This window comes from Amphiura filiformis, chromosome 17 (assembly GCF_039555335.1).
Source record: "Amphiura filiformis chromosome 17, Afil_fr2py, whole genome shotgun sequence".
Classification (NCBI taxonomy): Eukaryota; Metazoa; Echinodermata; class Ophiuroidea; order Amphilepidida; family Amphiuridae; genus Amphiura; species Amphiura filiformis.
Window position 1 is genome coordinate 28,584,488 of NC_092644.1, and position 24,329 is coordinate 28,608,816.

The 24,329-nt window shown below is 36.1% G+C and overlaps 1 protein-coding gene across 4 annotated transcripts; it reads right to left on the bottom strand.

Moving 5' to 3' along the window:
- Positions 1-302: 302 nt before the first annotated feature.
- Positions 303-23,669, bottom strand: LOC140137568 (syntaxin-12-like). Of its 4 annotated transcripts, XR_011856866.1 has the most exons (13): positions 23,506-23,669; positions 18,424-18,716; positions 15,728-15,799; positions 14,285-14,354; positions 13,421-13,520; positions 11,573-11,725; positions 10,631-10,674; positions 9,350-9,443; positions 7,697-7,769; positions 6,915-6,997; positions 5,725-5,813; positions 4,443-4,504; positions 303-1,278 (listed from the first exon to the last, which is right to left on the bottom strand). XR_011856866.1 is itself a non-coding variant. In XM_072159287.1 (12 exons), the coding sequence occupies exons 2-12, from the start codon at positions 18,512-18,514 to the stop codon at positions 1,275-1,277; spliced, it is 873 nt and encodes a 290-aa protein (XP_072015388.1). In that variant the 5' UTR covers positions 18,515-18,716; positions 23,506-23,669; the 3' UTR covers positions 303-1,274. The 4 variants fall into 4 exon arrangements, 3 of the variants coding, with proteins under 3 accessions (XP_072015388.1, XP_072015389.1, XP_072015387.1); XM_072159287.1 differs by lacking the exon at positions 4,443-4,504; XM_072159288.1 differs by lacking the exon at positions 303-1,278 and having other exon boundaries at positions 4,240-4,504; positions 18,436-18,716.
- Positions 23,670-24,329: the final 660 nt, after the last annotated feature.

Here is a 24,329-nt window from a genome sequence, read left to right on the forward strand (position 1 = left end):
CTCATTTTGAACCCTTGCCCCTGTTTGCCTCCCAAATGAAAAAGTTAAAGTAGGCCTACTTCTGAGAGTTATTAATTAACCTCATATCTGGTCATTTTAACCTTAAAAAACACAAATTTTTTTTTTTTTTTCGCGCATTTATTCCACTTTTAACCATATGTCACCAGTTTAGCTTCAATATGCTAACAATTTTCAAGGCTTGGCAAGCATTTGTACCATACACTTCTTTTTGTCGCCAAAAGGTGCTGGATTCCTGCCCCCTCATTTATTATGTTTGCCCCCGCTTGCCCCCCCAAATGAAAATGTCTAGTTACGCCACTGCTCATTTCCCTTGATCGTGTCATATATATGCTATATGTATCTAACTTGGTACAACAGAAGTAACTTCAATTACTCAGCAAATTTACCGACCAAACCTAAATTAAATATGATTCTGGGCATCAACTCCGATCAGAAGTTGTTTTCAAAATCTTTGTAGAATGACATCATTTTTCTTGACAATCAACATTTTGATTAATTTTTACTGGCCACATGTGTTTATAATCCTTTGTGGGTGCAACTTGTGACAGTTTAAGGTGGTACTACACCCCCTGATAAATTTTGTGACTAATTTTGCATTTTTCTCAAAAAATAACTACACACTAGTAACAAAAGTTATGTATATAATAGGGGCAATGAATCCAATTACTTCACTGAAATTTCAGTGATTCAAGACACATGGTTCATTATATATGTTAAGAAATGAGGTACATTTTACTTATCATAAATAATGCACCGCTTGTCTTGAGTCACTGAAATTCCAGTGTAGTAACTGGATTCCTTGCCCTTATAATATACATAACTTTTGTTACCAGTGTGTTATTACTTTTTGAAAAATGCAAAAATAGTCCCAAATTTATCAAGGGGTGTAGTACCACCTTAAGCATTGCAATTAACATTCTGCTTTTTGAGGCTCATCAATCATCATGAATATGTCAAATAACTATAAGCATGGGTGCTGACCAGCATGATGCACAACATGTTTCTATTTTTTTAAATATGCGATGTGACCTGCACTCTGGGTTTCAAGCATTTGTCACATCTAAACATTCCTACATAATCTTATTAATTCATAAGTTACATCTCTGACAAAAAATATTGTTTTGGTTTTCCATTGCCTCAGAACCTAGGGTACTTAGGTAGGCACCTAGGTAGTACCTCCTGGAACCCACTAAGTTCCTGTTCTCCATAACTAACATTGGAATATACAAAGAAGTTGTGTGTAGTGTTCTCTCTTAACTGTAATGAGAAGAAACAATTCAAACATGTTAATTAGTATCATCATTGCCATTTTGAAACTTGTGAATGAATAAATGCTATCATGCTTTGTATGTGGCATATGATAGTTGGCAAAATATACACTTAAAAGAAATTATAAATTGATAATGGTTTACAATGAATAATTAAAATGAACATGTGTTTTTAGGTTTGTAGATGTACAAATTAAATGATAATGAAATGACAGTTTACTTACGGGAGCCGATGAACAGTGAAATAAAAAGAAGTCTTTAATTTGAAAACTTGCTCTCTTTTTTTACTGAAGTGGATGCTTTCCTATACCATTTATTTTGTTGCATACCAAGTGTGTCTTAACTCTTTATATTGGAGTATTATGTTATAAATTTGTACACACGTTACAAAGTAAATTGCATAACATAAAGTAGTACATCTAAAAATAATAAAATTGCAATTGATAAGAAACAGTTATACTCAGGTATGCATTCGGAGGGTATATAAATCATTTTCTTCAATATTTTCTGGTATTGATAAATGAGATTCTGTAGCAAATAATTAATACTTGGTTTACAAGTTTTACTCTATTGAAAAATAAGAAGCATTTTGTTGCACAAATACAAAATAACAAAAACTTTGTCAACTAGATTTTCCTTGCAACAATTCTTCCAATGTGTGACATTTAGTTGCTATAAGTATAATACTATTTCTTCTTTTCCGCACACCCTAGACATTCCACAATAGCCAGTGGGTGCTGATAGATATCCCCCTATAAAACTATACCAAAAGGCCATTTATATAAGATGTTTAAAGTATGTTCAAATAAAACAATTATCTTCCAAATATGAGCCAGTGTTTCCTTTAGGATATCAAATTAATTTGTAACTTCACATTAATTGCACACGCCATCTCATCTTAGTAACTCAGGGACTAGCTGCAGCTATCTTAGAAATGCACACCCTATCCATAACACAATAAAGCTTCACAGCCAGGACCGGCTCCCCAAGATTTGTATGAGTTATAATGGGACAATTAGCAGTAAGTACATTATTCAGGACAATTTCTAGTTAACACAATTTTTCATCCGAGCAAACAACACTGCCGGGGGTCAAAATTCATACCCTCATGGACAAGAGTTTAGATTGAGCTATCTTGTCTGCAATCAAATGGACAGGCAATTCACCCCATTCAGCTAACCATTTTTTCTTAGTTTCAAACAACAAAATTGGCTTGCAATGCTCTACATGTCACACACTGAAATTATGATCCACACACCTACATAGGCATACTTCCCAGTTCCTCCATATAGAATCTCATCATACCAATATTACATGCATCACATGTATTTCTTTTGTACAGCCTCATAATTGATGCAACATGAACTATGAAATTCTTTACGTCAAAATTACGTATTCAATAAAACAATATAGGCTTAAAGTTTGGATAGTAATATAACCAGCATAGATTATAAGTCTATAATAATGTCAAGAAGTTTATGCAGTACCGTAAAGTGGGGTGACTTTGGACAGTGGGGTGACTTTGGACATGCATATTGGACAGGGTTGCTCAATTTAAATCAATAATTTTTTTCTAAAAAATCATTGATTTAAATTTAAATAAATGATTTTTTGGAAAAAAAATTGTGATTTATATCAAGCAACCCTGTCCTATATGCGTGTCCAAAGTCACTCCACTGTCCAAAGTCACCCCACTTTACGGTACCAAAGTTGTGAAAAATTTCAGGCAAAATTGGAAAATCTGGTTCTGTTGTATCAGATATTTGTGTATCGCCAAAGAGAACACAGTTACAGAGTAATAGCTTTTCTCCAAATTCACCCCTGCTCCAAAATTACATGAATAAGATTTCAACTTGTTTGTCATTTTCTAAATATTTTTGCCATAGATTAATAACATATATACAGAGAATGCCCCAACATGCAAAATCCAGCATCATCTGATAATGAGGGCCGATCGGTCCATGAAGTGAGAAACAAAAATACTATGCCCACTCTTCTGCATATATTCTAAAGTGCAGTCTTGGATATCGTTGGAGTAAACGCAAAGGCACGCAACACCATGTATAAGTTGTGTGACACAGGCGATAGAACAATCAGTCCTCATGAATATGTATGAATCTTCATCCAATACAGAGCACAGGAACTTTGCTAGTTGGTACACCTGCTTATTTATTAGTCTCTGTCTGATTTTTGCTTATACTATTTTTCACCTGTGCGAGGCAGTGAATATGATGGGTGACAATGCTCTAATGGGCAAATGCCAAACTCAAGCCTTGATTGTTAATGACAACACATACTTACCATAACTTGTAAATTGAGTTTCTTTTAAGTATTATAAAATGAATATTGAATTTGTTTATCTAGACTTACTATTTTTGATAGCGACAGTATCGCGTCTCATCCAAGACGTATCATCAGGCTGACTGATCAGATGATGAACTATTGACCTGTGACACACTTGATGGTATGACGTCACAGGAGAGTCGCCGGGGTAGCTTTCTAATTGCTGTGTCGTAGGTCCTTGAAAGGCTGTGGCGTAGTCCCCCTCCTCTGTTGAGCGAAGGTCCCTCCATCAAGTGTGTCACAGGTCAATAGTTCATCATCTGATGAGTCAGCCTGATGATGCGTCTTGGATGAGATGCGATACTGTCGCTATCCATAAAAAGTATAAAGTCCAGATGAACAGATTCAATATTCATTTTATTATGTTTATCTACCTGGATGACTGAGAATATTCACAAGCTTCTTTTAAGTACCCAACCACCCAGTGTCAAGAACAAATATACCCAGGCACCCATATCTATCATGCAGAGACAATGTGCATTGTACTATTTCAGTTGAAATCCATAAAGCCCCTATGGAAGACATGACCTTAATTTCTCAGACAGGGTTTTTTTCTTCTTCAAAATTCACACTCCTATGTAGAAGATTAAGGTACCGTCTTCCATAAGAGGTGTGTGGATTTTAACTGGAATAGCTCATTATATTCTTTAAATTGCGAGCTAAGAATAGCACTCTGTGTTGAATATACAGGCTAGCACCCTAGTCTATCATGACTATAAAAATAACTAGCTTGCAACCATGTTCAATACCCAAGCACCCTTTACCAAACCTCATAGTATTGAGACGTTTATTCTATTGAAGCATACTGACCGGCTAGTGCTGTACTAGCAAATGGTGTTGGCAATTCATTCCACAACATGGCTCATTAATTTCTGTGATGAATATGATGAATGCAGTGATAAATGACTGGGTTACAGATGGTGTATAAATGGCTTTCGCTCGCTATATCAAAGGTTTGCTATGTCGAAAATAAGTTATGTCAAATATGAACTAAGGTTCACCATGCCAAATATGAAATAAGGTTAACTACAATCCCGGTCAAAAGTAGTTGGGACACTTGTGTAAAAGTAGGATTGTTTTAAACAATATTTCATGACAGACTATAGTAAGAATTCCAATTGAATGAACGCAGCTTTTAACAGCTGCACTCGATCCAACCGCGATTGTATATTGCATGATTTCAAACCATAACGCTTAACGCACGACCTTGGATACAATGCTATCCAATCACGAAGTGCGTTGGCATGGTTGATTCACTTCTGCATTTCACGCACAGTCGCACACGCTGGCGTACATCGCGCAGTGTACGCAAAAATTCGTCACGCTATTGAAAGCTGCATTCATTCAATTGAAATTCCCACTATAAGATTTCACTTTCTTTGGTATCCTTTATCTACTACTACATTCTTGAGAGATTCCCCAGCGAGAACATTTCCCTGGTTATATCACTTGATATATATTTCAGTTATCACCCTTCTTTAATACAATATGACATTTCATGAAACATATTTATGACATTTCTTTTATACAATGACAATGTGGCTGAAGATTCAGGGCTGGATATAAGAAAAATGCTTCACCCCAGAGAAAAACACTTCCAGCCTGTCTGATCGGCTTTTTAAAGTAAGTATCTGGTGCTTAATTGAAATATCATCGTTGGGCAGGAAAAACCTCCTATGTGCTGGTGGCCCCTGAACATGTTTAAAACAAACCTGCCAACAGGTTACATAGGAGGATTTGCTTTAAACATGTTCAGGGGGCAAAAGCACATAGGAGGGTTTTCCTGCCTAGCGACGATATATAAGATAAGCTCATGATTTACAAAGAGTCTGCAACTCAATTTGGAAAACACTGGTTTATGTATGTACAACAGTCTGATATTATTTCCATTATAGCAGACTTTTCATACCTAAATGTAACATTCAAAACTTCCATGGTACATAAATTTTAGGTTTCAATTTGGTCACAAACTCTCATCAAACAATGACACAGAGAAGGTCAGTCCATGTGACTCTTGGGGTGAGTGTTAAATTGTGTTATCTTATTTCCAGCCCTGACATATGATTCTATTCATCGAGTGACGATAGTTCACCTGAGCGTTAAATACAGGATTAGTGCAAGCACTCCGATTAAGACAATTACACAGATGATCAGGATCATACACTTCTTACGGGATTTTTTCTGAAAGAAACCAGAAAATAAATTATGTTAGAGCTGTTAGGTAATGTACACTACACAAGGAATGCCATCAACAGAGATGCCAAATGTTTGCTTTTAAAAAACCTTTCTAAATACTGTGACCAATGCACTTTTAGATAGAGAAAACCGATCAGAGCAAACATTAGAAAAATGCAAACCATGCATCAATTGTGTTTAATGCACAGGTGCGCTCTCCGCGTATTGTTTTTGGATGCGTACATTAGACGCATCAACATTTCAGTATGTGTGCATTATTTTATAAAATTTCACTCCTAACAAGTGATACACATTTATTAACCTATAAGTAGAGAGCAGTACCACAGCCAGGGCCCAGTGGCTATCTTATGACTCTTATGGTGGGGTCCAGGGGCAAGGACCCTCGGGTCCATGGAGGCAGAACCCTTTTGGATTTTAGCTTTTCTGGGATCTTTTATACTATGTTCGAAAATCTTGTTACAGTTAACATAATCAGGCTTTGTCTTCTGAAATTTCCAGGTGTGCTACAAATCGCATAGGTGCCTTATGAGGTGTGAATCAAATGAATACCAGTTATTAGAAAAAAAATATATTAAAAAAACAGAAAAGTGGCATCTCTGCATCAAGATAAATTTTTGAAGAATTCATTATGAGAATGATACTAAATGTCTGTACACAGGAATTGTACATGTATGGAAGTAGACACTGATTGTTTGTGTGACTTGTGAGTGTGTTACCTCTTACTGATTCAGGTAAGATATATGATGATTAACGTCAACGTTGCCAACTTGGTATTGTGTTGAGAATGGAATGATCCATCGTTCACCTTGTGATTATAGATTTCAACAATCACACTTATCAACAGTTAACAATGATAATTAACCAAAACAGCTAAATACAGTCAGTCTACTCTGAAGTACAAAGTACCGACGCGGACGCACACATTGTGCCGACTTTGAAGGCACGCATACCTGCAGCAGAGACGCAGCACTACGAACTGTTTACGCGCTGTATACGAGCGCATTGTCACTTTGTACTTCAGAGTGGACAAACTGTAGTGGGAATCTTATTTCATTAAATTCATAACACAAATATTATTAGTATTACCTGATAATCTCTAGCCTTGACAAGTTGTGAGTTGGCCTCAGTAACATGTACCTCCGCTGAATCCACATTGGCTTCTATGCTATCTGTTGGGTGAAACATACAAAGATGACACAATCAATATGTGCAGAAAAAAATTAATGTATTCACCTGTTCTGTATTTCCCAGAATCCTGTGCACATTTTCATTGCTCATGCTGCAGTAACAATAGGCGCATCATCAATGAAATATTCTCGGTTAAATGTGCAAAGTATTTTGGGAATTAGCGAAAAGGTCTATTGCATCCCAAATCACTAGCTTCCAGGAAAGAATAGCCTTCTCTTGCTATGATCAATGTGTAAGCCCTGTTAATAAGAAACTTGGGCAGGGCTTTGTATTCTCTTTGTGATCCTTCATAAGCGCAGAATGAAGCTTTGACGAGGAATTCGGCCAGTCAGCGTACCAGTATGTTGTTATGATTGTGGGATAATTGAATTATCCAGTCACTAATCCGCTTCCGTTTTTACACTGTGTACGCACTAAAAGGTAAACAAGTCCTCTGCATGTAAGCAAGTTTAAGATGTGTTTTATGCTAAACAAGTAAAATATTATAAACTGCACTTTGCAAAATTTGCAAATCACACTTTGACATATGATAATTCAACCTTTTTGTGAGTCAGGAGAATCAGTCTGCATGAAGATGCTTCCAGTAGATCAGTAGACCAATTAATTAATTAATAGGCACTGAAATTGTGCTTCTCAAAATAATCTCAAAAAAATCAACATCGACAGGCTTTTTGACTTACCTATCATATCCCCCTGCTCGTGGACCATTGTGGCCAGATCTTTGAAGATTACATTGACATCAAGAATGTCACTCTGCACAAATTGAGATACGATAACACAATACAAATTAGAAATGATGTATGAAACATGCATGGATGACATTTGGCTTTCTTAAGGCCAATTTTGTGCCTATTTTTGCATTTTTCTCAAAAATTATAGCGCATTGGTGACAAGTTAGATATGTATATTATAGGGGCAAGGACTACAACTACTGCACTGAAAATTTTATTTCAGCACAGACAACAGTTGTGGAATTACAGTCAAAAATGAGGGAAAACCAATATTTGATCAATAAATCAATAACTACTTGTGTCACTGAAATTCAAGTGTAGTAACTGGATTCCTTGCCCCTATAATATGTATAACTTTTGTTACCAGTGTTTTATTAGTTTTTGAGAAAAATGCAAAAATAGTCATAAATTTATCAAGGGTTCTAGTACATGTACCACCTTCAGACAATATTGTTTGTGTGTGATACATACATGATCAAAGGTGGTGCATCTGCAAAGCAGCGGGAAGTAACTACACCTTGCTGATATACCACATTTGATTTCGTATGTATCATAGGCAGATGCTACTGTCGCGAGGTAGCTATAGGCACCCACTGATCACATGCTAGTTTCAAGTTGACTTTTTATGCAATGCAGACAAGGCATTTACCTACAATGCACCTTTGATCTGGAACAATTTACCGTCCTCTGTGCGAAGTGCTTAAACAGTCTCTGCCTTTAAAAAAAGGCCTTAAAACCCACCTGTTTCCGCAAACATAATTTTGCTTGCTTCATTTTTCTTTTGTTTTTAAAATTGTTTCTTGTATATATTTTGCATATGTTTTTCACGCTGTGATCTTTTGAAATGGCGTGTAACAAAAGCTCTCATGTATGTATGTATGGATGTATGTATGTATAGAATAAAAGTACTGTTTTGGGACCCAGTCACGCTCTCTATCATCTGATATAACACAGAAGATAGCATTATATTAAGTGCAACATCAAGACAGCATGCCAAGTTGTGCCAGCGTTATATCAGGAAAAATGAAACACAGCAGGGCCTCAAAAACTTACTTTTATTCTCATTCTTAAACAAATCAGCCATAATATCATGTAATTTACGCCCACTCTTTATGGTTATTTTATTACATTTAACCAGTCACTCCTGGTAAAATGAAATTGGCGAATCCTTTTTTGAGTCCTTTACATGTGTATGCGAAATATTGCAACACGACGATGCAATAGATTATGCACATACTATGTTATTCACAACCCAAACGATACACGAAACCACAGTTTAATACACACCGAGCTCTGCCCTATTGCTTCATATAACACAGACAGGCCAGAACCAATGAAATTCAAGGAAAAAGCAGAAGGTATCAAGGCTATCCTTCAATCCTCACTTTTTTCCTTCAAACATTTTCCTGGATTTTTCCTGCTGACTATTGACATTGTGCTGTGTACATCAATGATAATTAATCTGCATTCTTACAAAAGATCTTTTGATTTCTTCAAATTATCTACTGTACAATTTTTGAAAAATGTCCTTAGAGTTTAATGCATTACCGATTGAGCTAACTTGACTACCCTGCACTGTTTTCTTATAGATTTGTTACTAACCTCTAATTTCTTGAGTTGTGATTCTCTCTCTTTTAATCCTTGTAGGTCATCCTCCTGCATCTGTACTTGTGCTGTGTCTACTGACTGATTTTGGCTAACAAAAAATAAAGGAGAGAGAAAAAAAAACATACATTAACATACAAAATCAATTAAAATGTGTCGTTTATTTACCTTATGGACATTTTGCACTATACTGTTTTTCACCTCAAGGTTGGTAGCATATTTTGCAGTATGCAGTATTGAACTGAACGTAAAGTAAATAGCGCCGGGCTTCAGATTTCACACCACCAAATAGAATTATATCGTTGTGCGCCCTTAATTTCACTCAATTTAAGCATTAAAATGAGCAGAAATTTGCATAATTTTAGCCAAATTTGGATTGGTCATGATTAGTAATATTATTTCCTGCAAGTGTACCACAGATGGGGTAGATCAAATAACTTTTAATGATTTTAAGCAGCCTTTTCTTTACAGAAACACTGGCATGGTTTTGCCTGTAACATAGGCAATTCCCAGACATCGTAGACTTCGAGGGCCAGTCGTAAAAAATAATGACGGTCAACCTATTTTTTTCCCAGCCACAGGGATCAGGCAAGGGCTGATTTCAACCATCATAGCTGTCGCTTAAAACTGAGTTGCTCCTGTGAAGAAAAAATGATGTTTTCTTAAGGCAAATTTAGCACATATCTCTATGGGACTCTGATTTGGTGGTGTGAGATCATAAGCATGATAAGGTTGGTTTGTTGGTACGTTTGCGGCTCAACGGTGAAAAAGCACTGACATCAATACCAAACTTGAGGCGAACACAGTATAGGTAATTACTCTAGCTAACTCACAACATAATTAAAATATAACATATAATTGTATGGTAAATCCACCATATTAAATTGTACATCACAATAAAGTTGCCAAAAGGCAATATCTGGCTGTGAATACAATACTGATGTCGCCTTCAGGCATGGATCAAAATGAGAACAAAATAATAAACTTTCCAATACAAGTTACTTACTTGCAATTCCAATTCAATAAGGTTTCAAGTCCAGTTTTGAACGACTCCAGTTTGTCACAGTCAAACTTATTGCAGATGATGGTCAAGCATTCAAGGAACCCTTAAGCGGGCATCTCGATCCCACGGCATGAGACGCTCTCTCCGCTTTCCAGGATTGTAACTTTGGACACCCCATTTTTTGTCACCTTACTACGCGCCTGTGTGATGCCCTTTGTATGTAATTAGGTATGGGTAGTTTGGGCATGATAGTATTTTGGGTTGAAATAACTTACCCTTCAATATTTATTAATGCTTCACCAGTATTATCAAATGGATTCTGAAAGAAAAAATATATACCAGTAAAATGAGGTTAGCAGAAATCCTTTTTTTAAGTGTGGGAATTGGTTGAAAAGATTCAACAGCGTCGGTGAGTAAACTTGGTAAAAATGCAAGGTTCTTTGTTTCTGATCTATTAATTGAACTTACATGTATATGTTTCAGCAACCACTGTTGCCTTTATTAACACAGTCACTTCTCACCAAGTGTTGATAAAGGCAATAGCTGTTACTGAAACGTACACATGTAAGTGCAATTACTGGATCAGAAAAAAAGAACACTGTTTATGTTTACTAAACCAGTGTGGGAACTAAAATTCATTCAATTGTTGCTTAATGAAAATGAAATATGTGCCTACAAGAGAATCAATGTTTCATTACAATACCAGCTTTACTGAATACACCAAAACATTTTCTTTCTCTGTGGGTGTGTGTGTGTGTGGAGAAGGTATGGGTTATGGGTATGAAAGAAGAGTTTGTCAGAGTGAGAGAGAGAGAGACCTAGAGAAAGAGGGAAAAAGGAGGAAGAGGGGGAGAAAGAGGGAGAGAAAGAGACCCACAGATGAACACAGTACAAAACAATGTAAATCACTTCGCTACGCTTTACTTCAGTATGGGAAAACTGCAATAACTGTTTATGTCTGGAAGACAATAAATTTCACCACTGATTTGATTCCAAGGACACAACTCACACACACAATTTGGAGAGACTGAACTACGACAACCCCTAGACTACTAGAAATTTCAGGATTTCTTAATATATTCTTGTTCAATTCTTAATATATTCTTATTCAATTATTAAGTGTCATTCTGATGTGGAGAGAAGGGACTTGCCCCATCCCTTGGAAATTTTGCCAGATATCCCACAGGTTACACATATCAGCTCATTTCTGACCTTACCATTACTCCACCACCGCTCATTCCTGAATGGGTGCGTACTCTCTGGACAGACTCCCGTTCCTTTGTCACCGCTTCTCGTTGTACCCTTTGGAACTGGTTCAATGCAGTAGTGAAATCGTTGGTCAATCGCTCCTTTTGCATCCGTTGTTGCCTCTGAAATTAAGTGACATTGGAATTGATTATTGATAACGATATGGAATACAACTTTTAAAGAGCCGCAAGTTGTATAAAGAAGCTACAACAAGAATCAAAATTTTAAGTTTTGTCTACAGCTATTATTATTTTGCTGTTGAATACAGAATAAATCTACACAGAATGGATTTCTAAAGACAAAAAATCAACGGAACATGTGTTGTTACAACTTACAAGTCCCAACGTTTACATTACAGCTCAATAAGAATGTTGGAACTTCCATTAGTTTTCATTTAGATTTTTAAAAACTATTTTTCTTTTTGTACAAAATGATAGAAAGGAAAACGCATGTCTTCCAAGCGATTTCAACTTGTCACATGATCTTTTTAAACCCAGACCTGCCAACCTACCGAAGTCAGAATGAGGGACATTGAGACCAAAACCTTGTACATGTACACAAACCAGGTACCGACAAATTCAAAGACTTAAGGTGTGCAATACTTTCAGGCTTCAGAGAAGGTATTGCAGGTCTGAATTTATCACAATAGACTAAAGAGAATGCTATAGCAAATTTTAAAGAGACATTTTCATCATTTTCTGCTGTTCTTACATTTAAATTTGCCATCACTGAAATTTTCAGAAAACAGGACTGTCCCTCATTTTCATTTTGGTAAACCCCAAATGAGGGACAGTCCCTCAAAATGAGGGACAGTTGGCAGGTCTGTAAACCCTAGGTCAACCTCTACCTCTCTAATTTTAAACTAAATCCACGCCCATCTCAAAGGGGTCATGTTATGATCTCCAAAAGTCAGAAAACAGCTGATCCACAAACCCTTCCCATACCTGCTAATGTAGTATTACAAACTAAACTCTGTCTGATGCATACACATGTTTAGGGTTTCAGCCCCTGCAATGTCATTATTCTGTTTTGATGAAAATTCACTTGTACAAAGAATTTACTTCTAATAGTCCCAGTTTACATACAAAACTGGGTAGCTAATTCTGGCTGTGATGGTAGAATAGATGTAGGCTGATTAGGGTAATGTATCTCTATAATTCACCTGCATCTCTATCTGAATGATGCTAAATGGTTTATAAGGTGTCTCTTGGACCAATGGGCTCTTCCATTTAAAATACACACTACCCCTGTGGAAGATTTGGCTACAGTCTTCAACAGAGGGAGTATGAATTTTGAATAGAATATAGACAATTGGGTATAACTTCAATTTGAATTGGAAGATATAGGAAAAGCCATAATACAGAGGGAGTATGGGTTTCAAAATGATTGACTCTGACCAATTACATTTGAAAAACATACTCCCACTGTGGAAGATCTTTCCAAAATTCTTCCACAGGGGTAGTGTGGATTTTAAATGGAATAGCCCAATGTGTTGGGAGCCTTTCTGTAAGCACAATCAGCTTATGTCTTTACAAATTCAAGTAAGTAGAGCTTTCATGACAGGAATCCAGGCCTGTAGTCAGGATTTATTTTGGGGGTGCTGATTTTGAAAAAGTGGACCTTTTTTTTTCAAAATGTGGACCTTTTTGGACTGGGGCGGATTTGGACATTTTGGACCAAAAAGCATAAAAACCAAAAAAATCGCTTCGCCACGATCGCAAATGGGACTTTTTGGGCCTTTGGCATGGGGGGGGGGGTAGGTGCCTGCTTCCCATACATGTATGTATTTATGATTTAATTTTACAATCTGTACCTACCTGATCTGACTGTGAGCTGGGAAGTGGAATGGAATTAAGTTCTTTCAACATTCTGTTGGTATCTTTAGCTAATTGATTTGTATAGTGTTGTACTTCATCCCTGCAACAATGGAAAACAAACAAACACAAAAAGATGAAAGAAATATGCTTCAACTTTAATTGTTCATAATTTCAAAACAATTATATCATTTTTAGATATCGAGGGTTGAGAACCAGAAAGCTTTAACTCTGGTTCTCAACCCTTGATATTTGAATGAAACTATGTTACAGTGCCCCAGTTGGACAAAGATGAACATACTATGTTTGTTCAACTCCTAATAGGCAAACATTTGATTTTATTGCTATGTACATGTAAAGGCCCAACTAACGCTTTTGTTTATTCACAAAAAGTTGAGTCAGTTACACAAAATACAAAGCGCACTTTGTGGAGGTAGGAGCTGCGTCCAACTGTACACCATTCTATGTCAATCTACATTGTAATGAGTTTCACCCATTACAAGCTGAACAAAATATAAAAGCATAGCACAAAGCTCATTTTTGAAGTGTTCAAACCCTTCCATTGACTTTACATTTGAAACAACCCATGTTTTCCTAGAATCAAGTCAGTTATAGGTACCGTATACTTGGCAAATCTACGCCAAGAAGGAATACTCTGCAAACTTGTAGCTCCACGATAAACACACACGCATACAACACAGTCCAGAATATCGCATGCACACACCTTATACTGCATCTGTGTGCTCAGTGTGTTACATGGATGCAACAGGTATGTTTAAGCTTGGCAAAGAATTTCTCTATTCACTTGAAAACTCTCATTTAAGACAATAAAAATCATTGCATAATCATAAGGTGAACCTTACTTACAGCTTCCCTCTGAGCACTCTGGTATCTTCTTGTGTTTCCAACCTAGTGACCAACTTCTCAATTTCCCGCACTGAAATAGAAGAACAGGTGTGTAAAAGTAAGCTACATGATTGTATGTCTAGTTTTAGTTCTAACATTCTATTCACCAACATGCTAGATATGATACCGTGCAAAGATAATGGAGCAACTTCAGAAAAGTGAATACCATCCCAACTATCCTCCTAACCCTAATGCTAATCTCAGTATCACAATCTCTTAATCCTAAACCTATAAACCTTACCCTAATCTCTTGGTGTGGTGGCAGTTATTCTAAAGTCATGCCCACTCAAATATGACTGATGTTGAAAAACCTGAAACCCAACGGTTGGGGTTTTTTTTTTTGGGGGGGGGGGTAAATTCCTAGGGGAAAATACCTTTCTTCCACCTCACTGTAATTTTTCTGTACACAACAGAAAATAAATTGTGTTTCATTTAAAATTAAATACTCAACATTCATATTTTATGAACAAAAAAATTACTCTTCAGAATTAAAGGCAGGATAAAAGTAGGGTGGCCACAATGCTAGCTATTGCGTGTACCCCTGCCTACATACACAAATGTATGGTGAAAATGTAACAGATTCTGCAGCAGTTGGAAAACTTTTGGGCATTTTGAATTCCATATAATTTGTCTCCTAGTAACTTCTGTGCAAATCCGACTACCTAATTAGATAGAAAATATTCTGCTCGTAATGCAAATGAAGGTGAATATAGCATTTTTGTACGGTCACGCATAAAAAAATACGCACAAAATAATTTGTTGTCATCAAATAAAACTATTTTCCCAAAGATGTACAATTATGCTATATTCAGTTTTACAATCTAGACCCTCAGAGCAAAATCCTGTGCAAAAATCAGACAATTTGGTTGTGTAGTTTAAGAAATACAGACCTTTGAAGGTCATAATTGGCACATAATAGCGTCCTCAACGGTGAAAATCACATACATTTACCTTAAAAGTCCTGGCAAAAGAGTTATTTTTGTGATTTCAGCCATTTTAAAAATGTTGTAAAGAAGCAAATATAGCAATTATGACCCTGGATTTTTAATATTTGCATAAATGAACATTAAATAAACAAAAACAATACATCTCGTGCCTTCTTTGGCTTTATTCCCACAATTATCGCTCCGTGAATATGCAAATTGATGACAAAATCAGGATTTTCCTAAAATGGGGTAAAATGGCCAATTTTGTGAATCTTTAAAAGGCTGTATCTTCGCAACGGATTGTCCGATTGAGTTGATTCAAGAGGTTTTTTAAATCATTTTGCAGCAGGAACAATCCTGACAGAAAAAGTAATTCCAGGGGTGGGTTTGAAATTGTCATGTGACCACCCTAATAAAAGGCCAACTCCCCATACAGCATGTACTGCAAAAAATGATTCAATAGAATAATGCAACTTACCATTTTGTGATATTTTCTGGACATTACTACCAACACTTGAAGATAGTCTGTTGAAATCTGATGTATTTCTTGCTGTAATCACACAAGTGGGAGGAAAACAGACAGAACAATCTCAATTAATATTAAGTTTGTCATAGGTATTATATAGCAGCAGGAATATGTAAGCATGCATGTATGTAAGGCCAACATCAGCTGATGCACGAAATATTCAAATACATTGTAATAACACACAAAATAATATGGACATAAACACAAATGTGACACATATATGCAACAAATCTTGACTTAAGGTGGATGGTCCTAGGGTGTAACACAGTGATTTCTACCTCACATTGAGGCCCATCAACCAAAAAAAAATCTTATTCCAAGTTTTGCGTAAAATTGCTACAGTGAACTGGATCTTATACTGTAAACACTAAACATGGTTATTTTTGTGTTTTTTGTGAATTGACATCTAGCCATGAACAACACACAAATAGGTTTATTTAGTGTGTAGTGTGTAGGTCTATGAAAGAAAGCTCAAAATTGTGAAACATAAACACACATGAAAGTGCTCAAAATTAGCAAAACACAAATTTAACTCCACATGAAAATAACCACTTTTTAAGTTCTACAGTAATTCAAAATGTGTATACTCTACAGTGGCCAATGGAATGTTCAGTAATTGACAGGTGTAGTAATGTGTTTTTATTCATGCCTTCTTATGCAAAACCTATATCAGGCCTAAAATGTCACTGGGGTTATGAGAAAATTATTCAGCTTCCACCTGATACTAAAATCAGCATTTTGATAGAGATGAGTGGGGAATAAATGAGGTTGTCAATCGAGCCAAACATCTTTAATTGGGTATCATGACAATCAACACACATCTGATACAAATTGAGGGCTCAGTAGTGCAACGCTGCCTCATCTAAGTTATCTCCATTTTGAAGAGTTTGTTTTTAAAGAATTCTGCCCTTATAAGTCTTTCAATATAAGGGGCTAGATGCAATAATTATGAGCTGGGTGAGGGGTAAAATTTTTGGTGAATCGAAAGGGGGCAAGCGATTTTTGATAAACATTTACGGGGTACCTTTTGGGAACCCAAAAATTGTTTGGGGGGATTTGTTGTCAGACCAAGAGAGGAGCAGGCAACTTTAGGCAGGTTGGGGGAGGGGTAACCAAATTTTGGCATCCCATTTGTAAACTCCTCAGGGGCTCATACAGCGTTCGAAATAGGGCCGGTCAGCCGGCCATTGGCCTGTAACTTTTTGGCCTGGCCGGTAACTTTTCTGACTGGCATCTAGTTGCCGACCCGGCTGGCCTGTAACTTTTTAAGGTCAAGCCCGGCTGGCCGGTAACTTTTTGAGGCATATTTCGAACACTGGGCTCATACCAGGGCTCATAACTATTGCACAGCCCCTAAGGCGATGTTAATTGGTGTGTGACTTTAACTGGGTTGGAAATTTTGGTAAGTGTTCGTTGGCACTGGATGGAAAACTCATTATTTTCTGAAAATCCAATTTCACCCCAAAATGGAGATGATGAAGTGTTGCCCCGAGTCCTCAAAATGTAAGTCAAACAATTGCTTGAAAAATTAAGTATTATACTTATGATGAAATGTTGACATTTGATTAAATATGTTACAAGTTAGTGGTGATTTTTGCTAGATTTAATGGTTGAATACTGAACATGAGAAGTGTTAGTTTTTAGCAAATTTGTGACCCAATCAAGAAAATGTGTACAATGTTGTGAACATCAATTTTGACTCATGGTAAACAGATTTTTGCCTCATGAATGGTGAAGAACTTTCTCATTTGAACAGCATTTACAAATGCCATCCAAATTACAATAAAAAGCATTGGGTGTTGTAATTAAACAAAGGACAGCCAGGATTCAAATGGTATATTTTTTTTTGTTACCATAAAGCCATAAAGGTTCATGCTCACTCCAGAAGTACAGTGTCACACTGCAAAGTTATGCCCAGTAAAGTCATGTGCATCATATGATGAAAGAAGCTTTACAGTTCAAAACAGGCTCTGTCTCAAAGTCTGAGCTAAACAATTATATACATGTAGAGGAAAATCAGTATTTCCTGGACTTAACTCAGATTGATAAAAGAATATTTATCAAATTGACTGCTGTTCAAATCAAATTGGAACATAAACACTTACAGTCAATCTACTCTGAAGTACAAAGTACCAACGCGGACGCACATATTGTGCCGACTTTGAAGGCACGCATACCTGCAGCAGAGACGCAGCACTGCGGGCGCACTGTTTACTAGTTGTCACTTTGTACTTCAGAGTGGACAGACTGTAGGCCTACCTTTGTGTGCATGCAATACGGTTGTAAGTGATAATTTGTTTCTACTACGCACTTACGTCTTACGACCTTATTGAATGCACACAACATATTTATTTTGTAGTTCCAGTGGAAACGCTTTGTCCAAACTGAAAAATTGGTGATGATTCTAGATGATAGTAAACATGATAGCAGTAGATGTGCTTTGCGTGATTTAAGCTGAATTTATACTCCATCGCTGAGCTATTGGTTTTTTACCAACGAGGCAGCAGCGCTTTTGTTGCGTAGGGAAAAGCGCGCAATCTCAATGGTAAATATCCAATCGCTCGTCCCTCCGCGATGGAGTATAAATTCAGCTTAAAAGCTCATGATGAGTGACAGGGTGACTAAAATCACAAAGAAATTTAACAAACCATTAGGCATACCACTGACAGAGCCCGGAGAATTGTATGTAGCTCCTTCATTAAACCCTGGCCCTCCAAAATCTCCCCTACCATAAGACATGGTTCTTGTTGGCTACTAGCTTTTTGCCTCTTCTGATTTTATAAACTTGCTGTCTAGCTGGCTTGGTGCTTTTGTGCTGACTGCAAACTGATAGTTAAACACTGATGTCTGCAAAGAATTACGTCATGAAATGCTGGTCTGGATATACACTGAAAACTATTCATGTATTGTATGCTGGATCTGAATTAATCTGCCATTTTATCTGCAAAATAATGAAATAATAAAAGACTGATTTAATAAAAGTAAATAAATACTACAGATAAATGATAAATTTAAATCAGATTTAAATTTGGATTCATTTAATCTATTGGTAAAATTCTATTTTCGTGATTATCTAGCTCAGTTTATCAAATCATAATTACCTACATGGGCCTATTCGTAAATTAGATTTTATGACTTTCCCTATTTGAATTTTTTTTAAATGTCTGACAACAATTTTTGTAAAAAAAAAAAAAGTCTTAGGCTAATGAAAATTGATGTTGAGCTTCCTGTTACATATTCTTTGCCGAAAGATGAGGCGACTCTTTTATTGTTCATTATTGTATAATTCCAATATCTGTGCATTTACTAATAATGATACCAAACAAAACATCAAACACAAGAAAATGACAAGTGAATATATAAATAATTAGCTTTAGATGTACATAGTAAACAGTGTTCGAAATAAGCACTTATCCTCTTGTCCAAACATCACTGGGGACAACCAAATTGAGATATGTGGTCGCATGTCATAAGTTGGGTATGCAAAAAGGGTGGAGGGATTACTCTTTTCTGAAAATTGTGATACAAATTTGATTGGTTTTCCGTAACCCCATATCCTACAGCAGTGGTTCATACCTCATTTTAAGCCTAATTTTATACTCGTTCAATCTACTGAAGCAGAAGCATATAATTATACATTGTTCAGTAAAAAATTCACATCAGTTGAAATGAAAAATGCCAGGGGTGGAGGAGCAGGCGGATGTGGAGCAGACGTATGCGGGAGAATGCAATAGGGCAGATGTGAAAATTCACATGTCAGCATGTCAAAACTACTGGTTACTTTTTTCAAATCTAGTTAGGGTATAATGTATTGACAGCTTTGAATGTTGAATTTGTACAACTAAAACAATTACTGACTACTTAAGGTGGTACTACACCCCCTGATAAATTGTGTGACTAATTTTGCATTTTGTTCAAAAAGTAACTACAAAATTACTATAGTTTGTATACACACTGGTAACAAAAGTTATGTATATTATTGGGGCAAGGAATCCAATATACTTCACCAAAATTTCAGTGATTTAAGACAAGGGGTTCATATGTTAAGAAATGAGGTACATTCTAGCGGTACAATGTACCTCTTTTCTTATCATAAATAAAGTACCGCTTGTCTTGAGTCACTGAAATTCCAGTGTAGTAACTTGATTCCTAATACCCCTATAATTTACATAACTTTTGTTACCAATGTGTTATTATTTTTGAAAAAAATGCAAAAATAGTCACAAATTTATCAAGGGGTGTAGTACCACCTTACATGGTTATGTTCCATTTTTTTTTTCATTTTTAATGAAATCCTAGTTGAATTTCAGTATTTTTAGCAACATGCTAATGTCTCTTCTTGATATTCATTTCCTCAATAATAGAATAACCGTCTCGCTAATTACTCGTAAAAAGGTCATTGACCTTCACAATGTAATTTACATACGTAGAATTATTTTAAATAGTTCATTTGAAGCATTAATGTATTGAGACCATATCCTCCAAATCTGATGACATTCTTGCATAAAATAAAAATTTTACAGTCATTTTTGTAATTGAGGTCCGATTTGAGAAAAACGCATTTGAAAATTGAGATTTACATAGACGCCTGTGTATTAATTAATTAGTAATTAAGCATTATCTCAAAAATTAAGCATGTGATAAGATTAAAAATTGTGTTAATTATTAGAGGTTTTCAATATGTACAACATATCAAAAAATACATTTTTTGTCATTTTTGACCATGTAATGGAAATTGTACCCAACTTTACATGCAACCATGTACTTATCCCCTGGACAACCACTATATTTTACCTCCAAAATATGACACATTTTGGGGACAACCAAAATGTTTTGAGGACAAGCAGAATTTATGCTTTAGTTGTCCTCGGTACAACCTCCATATTTTCCTTATTTCGGACACTGATAGTAAACACATATGCGACTTTCTAATATGAGAAAAAAGACTGAATATTGGCAATAAAATGGCAAAATAATTAATTATATTTGAACAACCAGACCTTCGTTTCTAAGGAGTGCGATCGCGCCTGCGCTCAATGGTTCAATGGTAAAACATTCTGCATATGGGCGAAGCTCATTAGCTATGCAAATTTGCTTGTGCGCATGTCTAGACTGCCGATTGAAATTCAGTAGTGTCAATGGAGCAGTTTTGTTTGTACTCAATCTATACTTCATTAAAAAAGGCTGAAAAAAAACTTTGAGAGCGATCGGAGGAGCTCAATTTGAGCTCCTTGTTGAAACCAGGAGAGCCATTGATAGAGCTCCAAGATTTTATAGAAATTTATGAAGGTCTGCACAACATCAACTTTCTGACACAGCATAAAAGGTGATACGCGGAGGAGATGGAGAACTCGCAATCAATTTTCATTTGCACTAAAAGTTGTATTAAAAAAAACAATAATCAGAAAATTGGCACTATAACTTAGCGAGAATACCAACGGCAACATACATGTATTATTGTACCGTAAAATGGGGTGACTTTGGACACTGGGGTGACTTTGGACACACACAGGAAAAACTATTATTTCATGTAGGCTGTTTTACCTTTTAATATTTCTAAGAATATTTTTGTATCTTCTTATGTGGTAATGTATGGACATTACAAATGACTAAAGTTTTCCAGTATAATGTTTTATCTTATATGTTTTTCAGAACTTTTTAGCAGGGTCCATAAAATACAGGATTTTTGTGGTGGTCAAACTTTCGGTACTCCACCGGAACATAAGAGTGGAAACTCAAGCCTGTTGGTTGGATAGTAAACACAGATGAATCAAGAACCTACCTGGATAGTCATGATATCTAGCCACTCTTAAGAATTTAAAAGCAGGCTGTGTCCAATGTCACCCCAGGGTTTGGCTTCCTTTCCGGGGTGACTTTGGACATAACAAATGAATACAAAAAAATTTGACACTTTGTTACAAATACACCACAGTGACCATGCCCTACCACAACAGTGTTCTCTGTGCTCCTACCCACCTCACAACTACTTCCACCCTCTCCATTGCTCTACTCTTCAGGTCGGGGTGACTTTGGACATGCACTTGATTACATGGTGTCTAAAGTCACCCCAAACCCAAGGGTGACTTTGGACAAACTTTGCCCCCAAAATTATCGTAAAATAAAATAAACTCGAGTTGACCTTATGGGCATGAACTGTCCTCTATTGGTACTTGCTAAACCCAACATGAAACTCAGAATTCTACTGATCATTATAAAAATATTTACGACAATACATGTACATCAAAATTGTCCAAAGCCACCCCATGTTACGGTATCTTAAATTAAGATGAAAATTACAACAAAATCATGAAAATTGCAATCAATTTGGAAAGTAACATTCCACAAGGTCAATGGTGATTTACACACACATATTATTTTAACAAAATAGAAACTTATGTAATACCATCCTCATAGCAGGGTTCCCGTTAAGGTTTTAAAATGTGCGTCCGTAATGACGCAAGTTTGCAGACGAGGTTGCAAAAACTTGCGTCCAGACAGATTTTTGTGCGTCCATCTGAAATTCATGATTATGGCGATACACACGTACCCCGGGTCTACAGTACACCTCATCAAATGTTGATTGTTAAAAAAAAAAAAAAAAAGAGCATTTTCGCCGGGATATTCCATCTCCATTCGCTATGATAATTTTTCTCATTTCTGTGTCAGTTTTGGTCTGAAACGTGGTCAAAAACAGGTGCCAAAACATGAGCAAAGTCCGTCAATCTTGAGCAATTTTCGTTCGTACTTTCACTTCCGCATTTCTTTTTTTAAATTAACATGTTGTTGATGCTACAAAAACTAAAACACGCACTGCCACAAATAATACGAAAAAGGGTTATCATTTGGATTTTGTCTTTAAAATTGCTTTTATTCATCGTAACAATAATTACTAATAACGGAAAATTATTTATGAGAAAATAAACTTAAAATATTAAAAATTGAATATTGTCAGGTTGTGATAAGTAATTAAATAAACATTAACCATGACGTTAGCGGCACGTGGTGCTTGCTTGTAAACAAATCAATCGGGACTTCCCCAGGCCATCATACACTCCAGCGATCGTTCGGAAAGCATGCAAAAAGTGCACGATTTCCTGAAGTTGCATTTACAAATATTGCAGAATTTACTTCAATTCTCAGCAGGTGGGTCAAAATTTTGGGGCTTTTATTATCTTAAAATATAAAAGAATAAAATTTCTTATTTTTATCATCAATTAATGATAAAATTTCGAAGTTTTGTCTGCATCCACATGCATGTGACATGGACGCAAAATACTTGATTAGCCATGTGAACTTGCGTCCAAATTTGTAAACTACGCGTCTGGACGCAATGACGCACACTAACGGGAAGCCTGCCTCATAGTCATATGACATGACTCATACAAAACAATTGTTTACAAGTGTGATGACATCATCAGATTCAATGTCAACACACAATCAAGAAAGTCAGGCAGCTTCAGAAAACAATACTTTATTTTTTTAAATGATTTTCCCACGAAAATAAAACACTTGACACTGTCAGCATTCAACGATTATCAATTGAACAGGATAGTAACACGGCAATTAATTGTTCTGATTTCTGTAAAACGAAAATTAACAGTCTAACTGTCACTTCGTCCATCTTCACCGTATAATTCAATGTAATTTTTAAGCTTACTGAAAATATAAATTAGACCTAACATACTCATCTTAGATCACCCTTTCTACACAATAAAATAACGAATACTTACCAGTGAAGATAAATAAATCTGATAGGAATGTATTAAATGTTTTTCATCAGCAGTACCCTTCCGGAAAAAGTGTAAAATGAGGAAAATTTGGTTGGTAATTCTGTCTGCAGCTAGCTGACAGTGGGAGGAGATTTCTGTACGTCACCTGACACATGAGGGCGCTGTTGTATGAGGAAGTGTTACCTCGTTCAATAATTTTGTCAAAAGTATACTATAATAATTCAAATATAATACTTTTAACTGTGATACAGCTAAATTTATATACAAGTTTTATTACCAAAATAATGATTGATTATTCAGTAATATTAATTTGTTAAGTAAATGTCACAAATGTGACAATTAATTTTACCATGGCTGATCGAAAAGTTCATCGACAAGAACTACTTACAAAAGGGCATATGTGGCATGACTTGATTTGTAGAATACTTCCCCACGCCCAGATACGTCGCGTCGTGGAGCGCTACAGGATTGACCATGCGAGCCCCCGGGGTAAAAACAGACAAGCGGCTACGGGACGACAGGTAACCTTGTCAATCAAACACTCAAGCTATTGTTCTCTCTCCGTGCCTGTGACCGTTATCCACTCAATTACATCGATCGGAAAACAGAAAAAAACTTCACTGAGATACATCATCATGATCATATCGGTAGCCCGGAGGCCTAGGCCTATTAATAGGTTAAAAAAGTAAAATATTTTTTAATATAGGTCTATATAAATGAAATGAATTGTGTATTATAAAGTATATAGACAAAGTAAAATACATGAAAAAGGAAATAAAGGAACAAATTGAGAAAGAAAGTAAATATTTCGAATGACTTGAATT